This window comes from Melanerpes formicivorus, unplaced genomic scaffold (genome assembly GCF_026170545.1).
Source record: "Melanerpes formicivorus ecotype bairdi unplaced genomic scaffold, bMelFor1.0.p_v2 SCAF_3, whole genome shotgun sequence".
Lineage (NCBI taxonomy): Eukaryota > Metazoa > Chordata > Aves > Piciformes > Picidae > Melanerpes > Melanerpes formicivorus.
The window spans coordinates 19,255,634-19,270,605 of NW_027142355.1; the positions used below are offsets into that span (position 1 = coordinate 19,255,634).

The 14,972-nt window shown below is 42.9% G+C and overlaps 2 protein-coding genes across 6 annotated transcripts in view; one reads left to right on the forward strand and one right to left on the reverse strand.

Annotated features, from left to right (window-relative positions):
• Nucleotides 1-14,972, forward strand: part of DCLRE1C (DNA cross-link repair 1C) — a 39,550-nt gene that overhangs the window by 19,131 nt on the left and 5,447 nt on the right. The window contains exons 2-10 of one of the 5 annotated variants that reach the window (XM_068167970.1): nt 9,445-9,652; nt 9,746-9,797; nt 10,467-10,551; nt 12,332-12,391; nt 12,469-12,524; nt 13,180-13,281; nt 13,538-13,610; nt 13,772-13,912; nt 14,437-14,538. In XM_068167970.1, the coding sequence (XP_068024071.1) occupies nt 9,544-9,652; nt 9,746-9,797; nt 10,467-10,551; nt 12,332-12,391; nt 12,469-12,524; nt 13,180-13,281; nt 13,538-13,610; nt 13,772-13,912; nt 14,437-14,538 (780 nt within the window). In that variant the 5' untranslated portion in view covers nt 9,445-9,543. The other 4 variants (XM_068168002.1, XM_068167985.1, XM_068167978.1 and 1 more) reach the window with 4 other exon arrangements.
• MEIG1 (meiosis/spermiogenesis associated 1) lies at nt 1,440-9,413 on the reverse strand. Its single transcript, XM_068168038.1, has 3 exons — nt 9,264-9,413; nt 3,610-3,773; nt 1,440-1,647 (listed from the first exon to the last, which is right to left on the reverse strand). The coding sequence occupies exons 2-3, from the start codon at nt 3,745-3,747 to the stop codon at nt 1,519-1,521; spliced, it is 267 nt and encodes an 88-aa protein (XP_068024139.1). The 5' UTR covers nt 3,748-3,773; nt 9,264-9,413; the 3' UTR covers nt 1,440-1,518.

Consider the following 14,972-nt stretch of genomic DNA (forward strand, 5'->3'; position numbering starts at 1 on the left):
ATTACACAGCAAGGTTATATAGTCTATCAGAAGTCACATGTGTCATCTCAACTGGTTACTGTCTACTGGCGTGTGTGTAATTAAGGCATACAATAGGCTAAAATAACAAAACAATAATTTAACACATCCAACCAAATTCTGCCCAGTTTCTTCTCCTTCAGTTACAAGGTGTTTACATTCTTTTCCAAGTCAAAGACTAAACATAGCCTTCCAAAGCTATCTGAAAACAGCCTTTCTCCTACATTTCACACCCCAAGCTGGTTATCATCCTTGGTTCAAACAGAGGAATAATATCCACAAAACAGGCTGTCAGTTGTACACTGCTAATCCATGCCTGAAGCTTTGTTAAGCTACTCCTTGGCTTACAGTCCAGAGATGGGAGATACTAATATTTTTTGTGTAACTACCATGAACACATCTACAAATTTACATAACAATAATCTGTCCTACTGGTCAATTTTCTACAGTTTTGGCACTTACTTATATTCCCAAATGAGTGAAGGTATGTATGGTACCTTGCATTTACCAAGTGTCTCAGAGTGGCAGACATCTGGACAGCTTGTGCTGAGCTGATGTCACAGCAACATGTTGAAAGCAAATGTTGCATATCTACATTTAAATGAAACAAATTGTGCCCAGAAGAGCCAATTTCTCTCCATTTGGAACAACAGGTACCCAAATGACAGGACCAGGTGTAGATGTTGACATTTGAAGTTAGATGAGATGCAAATCCCACATATCATCTGCGTAAGTTACCTAACCTTAAAGAGTACACAGTATGGATTTTATCTTCTCCCTGCAATTTTATACTCCCTGATCTCACCATGTGTAGATCCACAATCTTTTTCTTTCCCCTCCATAAGAAAGCATTTGCTACCAAGTCAATTAATAATTCCTCCTCTAGTAATTCATACTTGCACCTAACAAAAATACTTAGGGGATACCTTACCTATTGCTCAGAAAGCCTGAGTCACTTTTTGTGATTGTTTCTATGACAAGAACTCGTTTTTAGATCTGCAACCCAGCAATGGTCCTTACTACTCAATTGTTCAGTGTATTTCACTATATGATTTGCTGCTTGTTCTTGCTGTTGTCCAAGGCAGTTTTAGATACCATTTCAGCCTTACTTTGGCCCTTTGTAGTCACAAACCAAGAGACCGTGGGTGATATTGGCCAGTGTCAACAAGATTCCATTGTTCTGAGTAAAGATTGATGCCTGTGATCTAACTGACTTTACACAGACTTACACCAAATCTCTGATGCCCATTTACCACCTTTTATATCTTTGGGTCAAAACATCTCTAACTAGGGAAATTAAGGATAACCAGACTTTTGGTTACAGCAGGCAAAAAAGTGAAACTCCTCTATCTTTAGTTCCAGGCATCTCTAAATTTCCAGAACTCCCCCTTCTGTCCAAGAATTACATCAACACAGATAAATCAGATTACACAGCCTCATTTATTTACAGGTTCTAACAAACAGATTTCAAATACAACACAAATTGAAACAATAACAAAACTAATACACATAAATTTTCACTTTATGGACTTCTTTCTCTTCACATTCTCTTTGCTTATTGTAATAATAAAATGTGTTGTCCCTTCTCTGAAGTTTCTTTACAAATCCAGTTTCTGGCCAACATTCTACCTACACATAGAATAAAAGTTACATACATTCACCTGAACATGCTCATGTTGTACAATATCTGTGCATTATACTGCAAAGAACATAGGGTGTGTTTCCATGGGAACACCTGATCTGCATCTAAATTTGCTTAACTTTAAAAACAAAACAAAACAATTAAGATGTCAGAAACCACTTTTGTAGTCTGGTATAAAGAACTATGTGACCAGAAAAGTCTAGAGATAGGGATGTAGGAATATTTGGTAGAGTAATTTTAAAAGTCAGTCAAAGCTTTCAAAATTCCTCATTTAGGAATAAAACATTCATGCTGTTCAATTATTCAGTAATCTGAGAGGCTCAAAGAGTCTGCTTCTGTATTACTGACACACACTTAAAGGTTTCTTCTGGATGTTTCTGACCATTAAAAATATGCCTTTCATTAGCAATTTCATAAAAATAAAGTGAGCTGTATGTGTCAGTCTCAAAGGCAGCAGAATTAGTCTTGCTGAAGCACCATCCTGCTTTTCTTCAGTATTCTATAATGTGAAGCTTTAAGCTAAAGGCTTGAGCACTCCTACATTCAGTAGCTTTGTGGATTTAGTAGCTGTCTGCAGCTTGAACATATATAACTATTTCTGACCAAACTGAACCTTAAAAAAAAAAACCAAACCAGAACCCCAAACAGTTAATAAGGACCTTATTTCTTTTCCAGACAAGGTCAACAATAGGATGTCAAGCCAGAGCATTCCAGAGTGCCCCAGAAGTGGCAGTTTCATCACTGACCTTATCGGCTTGGGCATACAGCTGAGTTATGTTAAGTTTTTGGTCTAAACAGCCTTCATATTCATTCCATCTGCATTATAATTGCCTGATTAATAACAACTGCATTGTTGTTATGGAATAAATAAGACATTTCAAAATGTCTCAGATGAAAGGGAATCACTGCCAGATCCTGGCAAATTTAAACAGAATGCATGCTCACTGAGGAAGTGGGGTACTTTTATCACTGTTTAATTGCCTACGGTTATGGCCTGCTATAAATCTTAAGCAGACTGATCCCAATACACTAATTGCAGGATTTCCTTTTTTACACAGTTCAATGAATTTACACCACAGCTTTACAGTGGTATCCCAGTCCACAACAAAATAAAAAATGCATCTTACTATCCACAACAGTGTTTTGACTTCAGTGGGTGAGGAGTGACTTTCTTAGGAACATTCTGCTGTTTCTGATGTGCACAGGAGGTTAAGATGTTTTAAAAGTAGACTTTTTCATACTACATATGCTTCTTTGGAAGCTAAATTACAGCAGTCTAATCAAGGTAATATGTTGCCATTCTGAATCTCAAGCAACCACTGAATCTCTGGCCATTAGTCATTAGTTCATTTGATGTGCTAGGGAATATTGCCACCAACTATAGCAAGAAAATTACCAAGTCCTTGATGTTCTGAGTTAATCAAAGCCTGTGTCACAACCCCCTTTACCACAGCTGGCATCACATATTTCTATTGTGGACAGCTTCAAGAGAAGCCAAGTTTTGAGGGTGCACACAGTCTGATCACGCTACCCTGCAATTCAGCTGTACAACTGAAGTGGGCAGCAATGACACAGGACTGACTCTGGACAACAGTTTTCCATCAGCTCTACTAGCAGAGTAATGAGAAGACCAGAGAAAACCCCCTCTAATGCACTCCTTTCCTCAAAGCAGAGTTATTCTTTTACATAGCAGCTACATCTATTCAAAGAAATCTATACTGCTTCTGAAGGCATAAGTGCAGGGGAACAAAAGCACAGGCTGGGCAGCATTTGGGTTTCGCTTCTTTGTTATCCTGCACAGTTAATAATAGCTCAGCACTGGGAGAAAAAAAGAATAATCAGAAATTAGTCTAGATGAAAGGAATGAAGCAGCACCCCCATTTGTATTTAACTGACTAGCATGAGATAGAAGTTCAAAGTAGTGACCCTTGCAGAATACTAAATCTTACCGTATCAACTTGTTTTACTTGTTTATATTCAACCTCATCTCTGTATCCAGCTTGCTGAAATCTGTATAAGTTCTCTACAACATCCGACCATTCTTTGGCATGATGGACAGATTTTGGTTTGATGTCAGCTTTAGCCATAGCTCCAGAAACTTCAAACTTTTTTCCTGAAATTAGATTTTTAACAGTTCAATGGAGAATTTGGAAGCAAGCAATTTTGTTAGGGATGTATAGAAATGGGCAGAACAAAGGGGGAATGGAATGAAGCTGGAGGTGGGGAGATTCAGGCTGGATGTGAGGAGGAGGTTCTTCACCATGAGAGTGGTGAGGCCCTGGAATGGGTTGTGCAGGGAGGTGATTGAGGCCCCATCCATGGAGGTGTTTAAGCCCAGGCTGGATGAGGCTCTGGCCAGGCTGATCTAGTGTGGGGTGTCCCTGCCCATGGCAGGGGGGTTGGAGCTAGATGATCCTTGTGGTCTCTTCCAACCCTAACTGATACTATGATACTATGAAAACTTCAAGCTATAGGAATTACAAGCAGTACACTATTATCTTCTCCTCAAAGACTGAGGTTAGTAAAGAAAAATGTTGTCAGCAATTGGAACCAAACTAAATTAACTACTTGATCTCAAATGAACTAATTTCTACTGCTGTAAATTCATCTACACCTTGATGTAAGCCACATGAAATTTATTTGTGCATGTTAATGCATTAAAAATAACCAACCCACACTATTTATTTATTTTTAAATTTCACACCTTTGCAGCTGAGAACCCTTTAGGGCAGACAGTTCCTCAGGTTGTTTTTTTCTTCCTACTAAACTGGAAACCACAAAATGAATAGCTGGGCTCTGAAGAGCAGCAGAGAGTCAGGATGGGGGAGGAGGGGAAAGAAGGTCTCTTCAACCTGGTTTATCACAGTATCACCAAGGTTGGAAGAGACCTCGAGGATCATCGAGTCCAACCTGTCAACACAGACCTCATGACTAGACCATGGCACCAAGTGCCACGTCCAATCTCCTCTTGAATGCCTCCAGGGACAGTGACTCCACCACCTCCCTGGGCAGCCCATTCCAATGACGAATTACTTGCTTGGTGAAGAACTTTCTCCTCACCTCGAGTCTAAACCTCCCCTGGTGCAGCTTGAGACTGTGTCCCCTTCTTCTGGTGCTGGTTGCCTGGGAGAAGAGGCCAACCCCTTCCTGGCTACAACCACCTTTCAGGTAGTTGTCAAGGGCAATGAGGTCACCCCTGAGCCTTATTTTATTTATTATTATTACTCTGAAGAAATATATGACAAGGCATAAGGCCACAGTGCAGATGGCAAAAAGAGATCTCAAGAGATCTGCGCCAGGGGAGGTTTAGACTCGAGGTGAGGAGAAAGTTCTTCACCGAGCGAGTCATTCGTCATTGGAATGGGCTGCCCAGGGAGGTGGTGGAGTCACCATCCCTGGAGGTGTTCAAGAGGGGATTGGACGTGGCACTTGGTGCCATGGTCTAGTCATGGGGTCTGTGTTGATAGGTTGGACTCAAGGATCCTCGAGGTCCTTTCCAACCTTAGTTATACTGTGATACTGTGAATATGAAGGCATAGCAGAGTACTAAAATTCATCCTGTTCTACCCTTGTCCAATCAAAATCTGTCACTGACTACTTCTCACACAAACTCCATCTGTTGAGAAATAGTAAATAGGTTAGGCATCTGCAAAACTTGACCAGGGCAGAATTGGGACAAGATGAAACACAAACTGTTAAAAAAAAAATAATAATAATAATTATGCCATCAGAGGAAACTCACTAGGGGTGGATTTGAAGCACATTGGGAAAAAAAATCAATCATTTGATTTCTAATATCTGAATTTCACTGCAGTTGATTTCTTCAGTGTATCTTATTCTGCTACTAAAATAGAATTTTATGTTGCTTTTGCAAGCAGAACACTATCATGTCTAGCACATAAGATCAGAAATATCACCCTTTCTTAATTCTTTAATGTCACCAAGCTTCAGCTTTGTCATTAGAAAGATAGCTTCAAGGCAGGAGAAAGTTTCTAGTTTTGTAGTAAGAAAATGGACAGCCCCACTCCTTGTGGGTATGCTGCCTCCAAGCCCTGTGCACAAAACAGAAATTCCTTCCTTAGCAACTCTCTGTATCAACAGAGAGTTTGAAAAGTTGAATGCTGATGTCGTATCACATGTACAAATGCCTTTAGATGGTTAAAAGGGCAGAAAAGGAGGAAAAAAATGTACCACAGGATACAAATCCTTGGGGAAATGATAGCAAGAATTACTGTTGACATAATGTAGAAATAGCAGAAGTCTGCATCTCTGTTGTCTAAATTGTCTAAGAGCCAAAGTCAGAGCCTTTCATCTCTTCCTGCATATTAAAGATCAATAAAAATGTTCACAAGGGCTCTTTTCTGGTTTTCTGGCAACATTAAGCTATTTCTTGCAGCTCAGCACTCCAAGCATTCTTTTACCAGACTCTGCAGCATTTCATAATTGAAGGCAGTCATTTACTAAAAGAAAAAAGTTATTTTCCCAGCCGGTTATGAGGTGTCACATACAAATTAACATGCTGAGCATAAAGCCTTGCTGTAAATCTTTAGTGTAGTCTTTGATCTCAACACCATTTATTTCCCTCCCTTGTTGCACAGGGCTCTTTTGTAGCCCTTACAGCTTTCTCATGCCTTGTATATGCTCGTCAGTACTTGATGCAAACTACTGTCAATATGGAGCTTTAGACTGTCAACATTATTAGCAGTAATATTAGATCTTAGTAAATGCTACATTACAAAGAAATTAAGTGTCTTATGATAACATGTACATTACTAGTGTTAAGTACTTCTGAATTCAACTAATGAATGTGCTTCTTTCCAAGATACATAGATTTGTGTAGCACTTCCTGAGTCACCATTAATTCAGCTGGCCTGTCCACAGGTGTTCCTGCTTAAAAAACACATGTACAGACCATATATTTAAAGTACCAGCTTGATGACTTCAAATAATAAAAGTGCCATCCTGATATTTTTAGGCTGCTATTCAAGCCCTTCAAAAATGGTACTCTTTGTTCATCGCAGTGCATCTGAGTTCCAGGCATGGAACTGGAGTCACTGTGTGAGAGCATGAGATGAGCTGTCCTCCAGACAGCTGCAGTTCAGAGAAGAGACAAAAGGCAGCAGACAGACATAGGCAAATTAAAGAACACGAGAACAGTAACAAAATATCCAGCATAATATGACTACTTTTCATTTAAAGAGAATTGTCTTACAATGGAGTGGACTTTGCAAATATAAGGGAAATAGTTAGATTTCAGATACCTCTGTTTTGGCTGTCAGAAAGCAGTTTTCTAATGTCAATCACAGCACAATTTCTAGGGAACTCTAACTAGCTTGGGCTTGCATATGGTAGTTTTCTTAATGCTTATATAAGTTACAAGGGTACATGGGAGGAGCATGCCCCTTAAGAGCGTCTGGTCAAGAGCCTTTTTCAGTGCAGCAAGGGAAATAAGGGAGGAAGCCATAAACCAGGAACATATGGGGACACAAACCTGACCAGTAAATTATGAGGGAGGTGGAGATGAGAGCCAAATCTACTCAGTTGCACTAATTGATAGGGGCATGTGGGAGTATGAGAATGTTGATTGCCACAGGGTTATCCAATTAGGGACCTTGTCAATTGGGAAACTAAGGGAAAAACAGGAAACAGAAACAGTCTAGAAACACCGCCCTGACAAAACAGCAGACCATTCCACTCAACAACTGATGGGCTACCACTTCCAGAGGATCAGCCTGGACTTTGCAGCTGATGAGAATGTAAACAAAGCAAGGAAGCCCAGGCTCAGAGGGGTGTAGGAATAGGTGTTTGCTATACAAACCCAGGAGGGGTGTGCAGGGGAAGGGGAGCAGGGAGGAACGAAGAGGAGAATAAACACAAAGCAGTGAAAAGGAGGCTGTGCCTGTGTAAAACAGGCCCAGTCAAGTACACTTATCTGACTGAGCCCTGTGCCTGATTGTCACAATCTGTCCTGCCTTCATATAACTTATTAAATCTTTTATTAACTGTCTGCCTGCATAATCTTGTGCTTTATCATGTGTGTGTGTGCTGCAAGGACTAAGTGCCAGCTACCAGTGAAACCTCTATATGCAAGTGAAAACTGGTGCCAGCTCCTGGAATCAGACTGGCAGCATGGATGCCCCTGGCCAGTGATGTCATTGGCTGGTGTGAGTAGGGCATCTTTTAAATTTCAGCCACTGGAGCAGGAACTATACATATCCTGAAAAATCAGCTGCTGGGGAAGAATCCATGCCAATGGTTGGAGCAGTACTTTGAGTCATACGTGGCATGCTTGGTGCCATCTACTGGGAAGGAGGAGTGTCTGTACCCTCCCCAATGCAAGTATACAGGGAATAGAATAGAACTTCTTCCTAACATCCGGCCTAAACCTCCCCTGGTGCAGCTTGAGACTGTGTCCTCTTGTTCTGGTAATGGTTGCCTGGGAGAAGAGACCAACCGCCATCTGTCTACAACCTCCCTTCAGGTAGTTGTAGAGAGCAAGAAGGTCTCCTTTGATCCTCCTCTTCTCCAGGCTAAGCAACCCCAGCTCCCTCAGCCTCTCCTCATAGGGCTTGTGTTCCAAACCCCTCACTTTGTTGCCCTTCTCTGGACACACTCCAGCAACTCAACATCTTTCCTAAACTGAGGGGCCCAGAACTGGACACAGTACTCGAGGTGTGGCCTAACCAGTGCAGTGTACAGGGGCAGAATGACCTCCCTGCTCCTGCTGGCCACACTGTTCCTGATGCAGGCCAGGATGCCATTGGCCCTCTTGGCTGCCTGGGCACACTGTTGGCTCATGTTCAGCCTACCATCAACCAGCATCCCCAGGTCCCTCTCTGCCTGGCTGCTCTCAGCCACTCTGACCCCAGCCTGTAGCACTGCATGGGGTTGTTGTGGCCGATGTGCAGAACCCAGCACTTGGATGTGTTAAATCTCATGCCCTTGGACTCTGCCCATCTGTCCAGCCTGTCGCGGTCCCTCTGCAGAGCCTCTCTACCCTCCAGCAGATCAACTCCTGCCCCAAGCTTGGTGTCGTCAGCAAATTTACTGATGATGGACTCAAAACCCTCATCCAGATCATCAATAAAGCTACTAAACAGGACGGGGCCCAGCACTGATCCCTGGGGGACACCACTAGTGCCTGGCTGCCAGCTGGATCACTAGCAAGTTTTAAGCAGGACCAGCTGGTGAGGAGGGGAAAAGACACCTCAGGTCCAGGCCAGGGTATCAAGCAAGCAGAGTAACCATTCTGGTACACCCAAGGGGACTTGTGAGCAAGTGTGAGTGCCTGTCTGCTAGTGAACATCAAGCTGGACCTCCAGGCAAGTAGGGGATCCATGAACCAGGTAGGGGGACCTGGGATCTGTGCATGGGTGCTGGACAGAAAAAAGGGGTGTGCTGGTGCTCAAGGGATGCACAAATGTGTGTGTGCTTATGAACCGAGACAGCAGCATGTGTGTGCCTACACTAGTGACCTTTTACTGCTACCCATGGCCATGGCCTTCACGCAGATGATTAGGCTCTGAGTCGCCTCTGTGACCGCAACGCCACTCTACTACCACCAGAGCCACAAGCCGGCCGCCTAGCCCTTAAGATGACTCACCTCCGAGCGAGGGTTGCAGAGCAGAGACTCTTTCCAGGCGAAAGCAGCGACAAAGCGCGATGGCAGTACTCTTCGCAGCGCCCCTCACAGCGACAGCAGCAGCAGCAGCCGCCGAGCACCGTTACTAAGCAACTCTCGGCTGTTGCCTCTTTAAGAAGCCGTTCCCCGTCTCTCCCGCCAGGCTTCTGATAGGCTGTCAGGAGGAGGTGCCGCCTCACGATTGGCTGAAAGGCCAAGGAGGCGGAGCCACGTTAGCGGAAGCGGCGCACCGTTGGTCACCATGAGCCGGTTTGAGGGTCGGGTGCACGAGTACCCCGCCGTGTCCATCGACCGCTTCGACCGCCACAACCTGCGCGCCCGCGCCTACTTCCTTTCGCACTGCCACAAGGGTGAGTCCCGCCCGTCCCCGTGGCGCCGCCTGCACTTTCCCCCCTGTGTCTCTTTGTGTCCTCCCGAGTGACGGCCGTGCCCTCTCTCCCCAGATCACATGAAGGGGCTGCGGGCGCCAGCCCTGAAGAGGAGACTGGAGAGCAGGTAGGGGCTGGTGGCGGGGCTGCCTGAGGGAGACAGTGGACGGGGGGGCTGCCTCGGAATGGCCCAGGCACAGCCGCTGTCTCCCCGTCCCGGCCTGCACCGCAGCCTGCCGGGCCAGGAGCCCGGCGGAGGAAGTGGCTGGTTCAAAGCAAAGCGTGAACAAAATAGACCTTAGTGGCTGTAGAAATAAGCAAAGATCTGCGTGCATGTGACCGTATACCACACAGCTAACGTCTGCACAATACCACGTAGGCATGGGCACGCGCAGGTATGCCTTCGGGGGTTCTGTGTGTTGAAGAAAGGTCTGCTCCACAAAGTGGAGCAGCTCATCTTGATGCCAATTCTGTGTGACAATGTACTGAACAGAGTGGCCAGAGAGGTTGTGGAGTGTTCGTCTCTGGAGTTGTTCAGAACTCACCTGGGCATGTGCCCATGTGATTTAATCTAGGTGATCCTTCTCTAGCAGGAGAGTTGGACTAGATGATCTTCAGAGGCTCCTGGAACAAAACAGATCCTGCAGGTTTACTGCTCTGCAGGTCTCTTCAAGTGAGAGAGGAGTCTGAGGGAATGTTTTCATGTACAAGGTGCTGGGTGCTGATGTATTGCTAGGTTGTTCCCTGCCTCTGCTTTAAAAAAACGCTTATCTGTGTTCTTTTTCTCTCTCTACAGTTTGAAAGTGAAACTGTACTGCTCGCCTGTAACTAAGGAATTGCTGTTGACTAACTGGAAGTACAAATTTTGGGAGAATCATGTTGTGAGTTTGTTTCATTTTGTGTTTTAACTTAATACTTTCCAATGAGTGATTCTAGGAAAGGGGAAGCTCAGAAATGTCTAAATGTTGGTGTTGGTACAGTGTTCCAGGCCTGAAGTAGTTGCGTCAGTATGCTCTTCCTTGTTGGTTGCTTTGTGGGATTGGTTTATTGTGGTTTTCTGCTTAATCTGCCTTTTCCCCTCCAAAAAAATGTATCCTTTTATTTCAGCTTCAGCTTTAAATGTCCCCTCTCATTTGTATTGCTCTTCTATTTCCTTACCTTGCTCATCTCTCTTTGCACCTGTTAATTGGTTTTCCCTTTGCATCATTTAAAGTCCTATGTTGCTTGGAATGTTTGTATTCTTTTAGCTATATTATTTTCTTTTTTGCTTTTTGGGAAAAGGACAATGTATCATGAAAATGCTTTAGTGGTATAAAATCACTAAAGAACTTAATTTAATTTACTTGATTTCCACTGTTTGGAGCTAAACTTCAAGTGATCAGTGGTCATGTATGGGTATGACTTGTAGTTATTTCCTTCCCTTTGCAGATACGGGCTTTGAAATCCAGCATGTTTCTTTCCACATCTTACTGTATGTAACTACAGCATCACTTAGCATAAAGATTTTGCTGAATCCCCCAAACAAGGACAGGAGAGTTTTCTAGGCAAGTGGAAGGTCAAGAAGGGCTTCAGGCAAGCTGGAACTTATTTTTCTTGGGGTGGGGAGTTATGTCTCAGTTTCCTTAAATAGGCTGTAAGTGTGGGTCTTAAGCTCCATATCCAATAAAACTCTTATGTGTGGGACCTGGAAAGTAAGTTTGTATTGATAAAAAAGCAAAGTAGGGAACTTTTCTGTTTGAGGTCCTAGTTTAATTGTGAAGCTGAGGGAGAAGATAATTAACTTTATATGAAACCTTAAGAAACTGAGTGGTTTGGAGAGTAAGCATGATACAGGGATGTGGTGGAGAAGCCAAATGTTACCACCTCTGTGTGAGTGAGTACCAACTGAAGGGATCCTGTGGAGCTGCCTAGAAATTAGGTGTGTGATGTGGTGTCTTGTGAATCTATCTAATCCAGTGAAATCCAAAGTGTTGAGATCACTCAGCTGAGAGAAGCTAGAGATTATACCTAAGGAAGGTAATGGTAGATGACTTTCCTTTCACTTTGGCTTTTTTTTGGGTGGAAGAACAAACATTGAAACAAAGGAAAAAAAAACCAGGAGAATGGGAGGGGAGCCTTAAGAGAATTAACCATGCAGACAGCCACAGAGCATGTGTATCGCAGGACTCTTTAGTAATGGGTATGAGAAAAGAGGAGATTGATTGCAGTCTATATGTTAATTACCTCTGCACAAACACAGAAATATTTGCTGGTTGTGATTTGTTGGCTCTGCTTCTGATAATAGGGAACAGCAAGGAGGACTGCAGTACAGAGATCTGTCCTAGCAAGATCCACTGGTGTGTTCTGGGACTGCACTTTGCAGTCATACAAAAATAAGGCATGGGATCCAGGCAGGGAGACCAAAGCTGTGGCCAGCATGTTGTCACCTTTTTAGCATGCACACTTTATTGAAATATCTCCATTTATTTTCAGACAACTTTTAGGAAACTGTTTTCCACTGGAAATGGAAGCTTATGACTTGCTAAGGGAAAATGAGTCTGATTTTACAGACAGCATTAGCCACAGTAGGTGCTGAAGATGTCTACATAGTGAGCACTTAGCCACAAGCATGAGGCAGAATGTTCAGTAAATCCTGTGACGCATTTATTCATTTTGTTACAGGTTGCACTGGAAGTTGAAACTCCAACGCAGATTTCTTTAGTGGATGAAACATCTGGTGAGGTATGTTATAGGAAAACAAACATACATACTGGTATACTTACTGAAGTGTGAAAATAATGCTAAGCCATCTCTTCCAGAAAGAAGATATAGAAGTGACACTGCTACCAGCTGGTCACTGTCCAGGATCAGTCATGTATGTGCCTTTAATACCCTAAACTTCTCTACTGGGAATTTTGTCCTATGGAGTTCTCACTCAGTACTGTTTTTTTTTTTTGTTGTTTTGGTTGGTTGTGGGGTTTTTTGTTTGGTTTTGTTTAACTAGAAAAACCTAGTGAATTTTAAACTCTTATGTGGAGATAAGAGATAATCCTCTTGTGGCAGGGTCCACCAGCTTTGGTCAAGGTTGGAACAACACTCTACTACCCGGGATCTGTCCAGATAGAAGTTGTTACCTTGGTGGGACAGATTACTTTTCTTCATGCCTCTGGACTCTGGTTTTCTTGATTTAAACTGTGCTTAAAAATGACATACAAAACCTGGGAGTAAAAATAAATTCTTCACTCGAGTATGATATTAAAAAGAAGGTGCCTAACTTCCTGGTATGAATGCCAAATAGATTCCATTTGCTGCAACTGGGCTACCCTCACAGGGAGGGTTTTGTCTTCAACTCCACCCAGCTTAGGTTATTCCCCAGATATACTGAGTCTGAATTACTTGATTTATCTGAAATTTATCTAGGACCAGACAGCTGATTATTTCACATCATAAAACAGGCAGTCTGCCCTGAGCAAGGCAGTCAATGGACACCTTTATATTGTTGAGTTTGACTAAAATGTTTCTGTTTGTAGGTTTTTGTTTGAAGGTGAAAATGGCACTGTGCTCTATACAGGGGATTTCAGGCTTGCAAAAGGAGAAGCAGCCAGAATGGAGCTTTTGCATTCAGGATCCAGGTTAGACTTTGGTCATTCATGGGGTTTAGAGGGAATAAAAGATCACATGAGCATGGGCAATTCAGGAACTATGTACTCTCTTCACTCACTTTCAAAATTCTGACTTAAATATATTTGGAGTCAGGCAATACTGCAGTTATGAGCCTCTCTTTGTAAGAAAGAGGAAGAATTGCCTGCTTTGGAAGAGAGGGAGTGGTGTATCTTAGCACAGCGATGCAGTCAGTGCTCACTCGGGTATCACATTTCTTTCTTTCAGAGTAAAAGACATCCAGAGTGTATATTTGGACACCACCTTTTGTGATCCCAAATTTTATCATATACCAAGCAGGGTAAGTCTAAGCTGTGAGAGGAAAGGTTGGTAAAGCTGCTAATTAATTAACCACCCCTTTGTTAGGTTAGCCTTGTAAGGTGATGCCATTTGGCATTACCAAATCACGGCACTTTGGAAACATCTTCAAAGATGTTTCTCAACCTTCTCTGAACTTTTCAGGAGGAATGTCTAAAGGGGATCTTGGAGTTAGTGCGGAGCTGGACCTCGCTGTCTCGCTATCACGTTGTGTGGCTGAACTGCAAAGCTGCTTATGGATATGAATATTTATTCATAAACCTCAGTGAAGAGCTTGGAATTAAGGTAATAGTTTTGTAGTTGTTGCTTTAGAATAGATCTTCAGGAATGATTGTGGCCAGTCACCAAGCTGGAGGTGGCTGTTCAGAGGACTACTGTATGTGAAGGATGTGCCTGTTTTCATTAGCTTCACTTAAAAAGCTACAGTTGTGTTCAAAATTACTTCACTAGATTTGAGTCTGGAGCATGAGAGCCCTGCAGGTAGAAGTTAACCCCTGGTTTTCAAGCTCCCTTTTATCTTGTGATTGATAAAAGCCTTCTCATTTACATATGACATTAATACTTACCAGGATACCTTCTGACTTTCTTTGATGAATATTCATCCCTCTTCAGACAGGGATTTATGTTCTGCTTTTTCTAGATGTCTGAGTTACTCTTGGCTGATACTGCTCTGCTCAGACATTATTAGTGGGTAGTGTTTAAATGCCTGCCAGCATTTGTCGAGAGCAGAACCACATCTGTATAATTACTCCAGCTGCAGGCTGGAAGCACATTGATCTAATTAAGAGTAAACTCTGCATTTTCTCTAGGTGCACGTGAACAAACTTGATATGTTCAGAAACATGCCAGAAATCCTCTACCATGTCACTACAGATCGACACACTCAGATCCATGCCTGTCGACACCCTCGGGTGGGTATCACTTTGCAAAGCCTCTGCCAGCTTTGCTGTGAAAAACTGCTTATAGGTGCTAAGGTCTTGGTCCTGTTGTGTTAATGAAGACTTGGGCTAAATGGTGCCTTAAAGAAGAGGGAGGACTTCTAGATAGTGGGTTGAAATTTGTAATCCAAAATAAAAGGGGAAAAAATACTAACTGATCTTCAAAATAGTTTAATTGTATTTGAAGCCTGAAAAAAAAAAAAGAGTTATATTTAAGTGAAGTAAGCAGCAGATTAGATCAGTCAGATTCAAGTTGTTAATACCTATCAAAAGTGCCTCAGATGACACCATCTGCAGCCATGCGTGGTGTGCTTACATGGCCTTCCATTTCCAGGATGTCTATCAAGCTGAAGGTTCTAGTTTGGAGGAATGCAGGTAGAATGGAAGACAAACTTTGGGGTTTCTAT

Coding starts and splice junctions, on each gene's coding strand:
- MEIG1 (XM_068168038.1), bottom strand. CDS start 3,747: ATGGCTAAAGCTGACATCAAACCAAAATCTGTCCATCATGCCAAAGAA. Junction 1,648..3,609: donor AAGTAAAACAAGTTGATACG/GTAAGATTTAGT, acceptor TTCTATGTGTAG/GTAGAATGTTGGCCAGAAAC.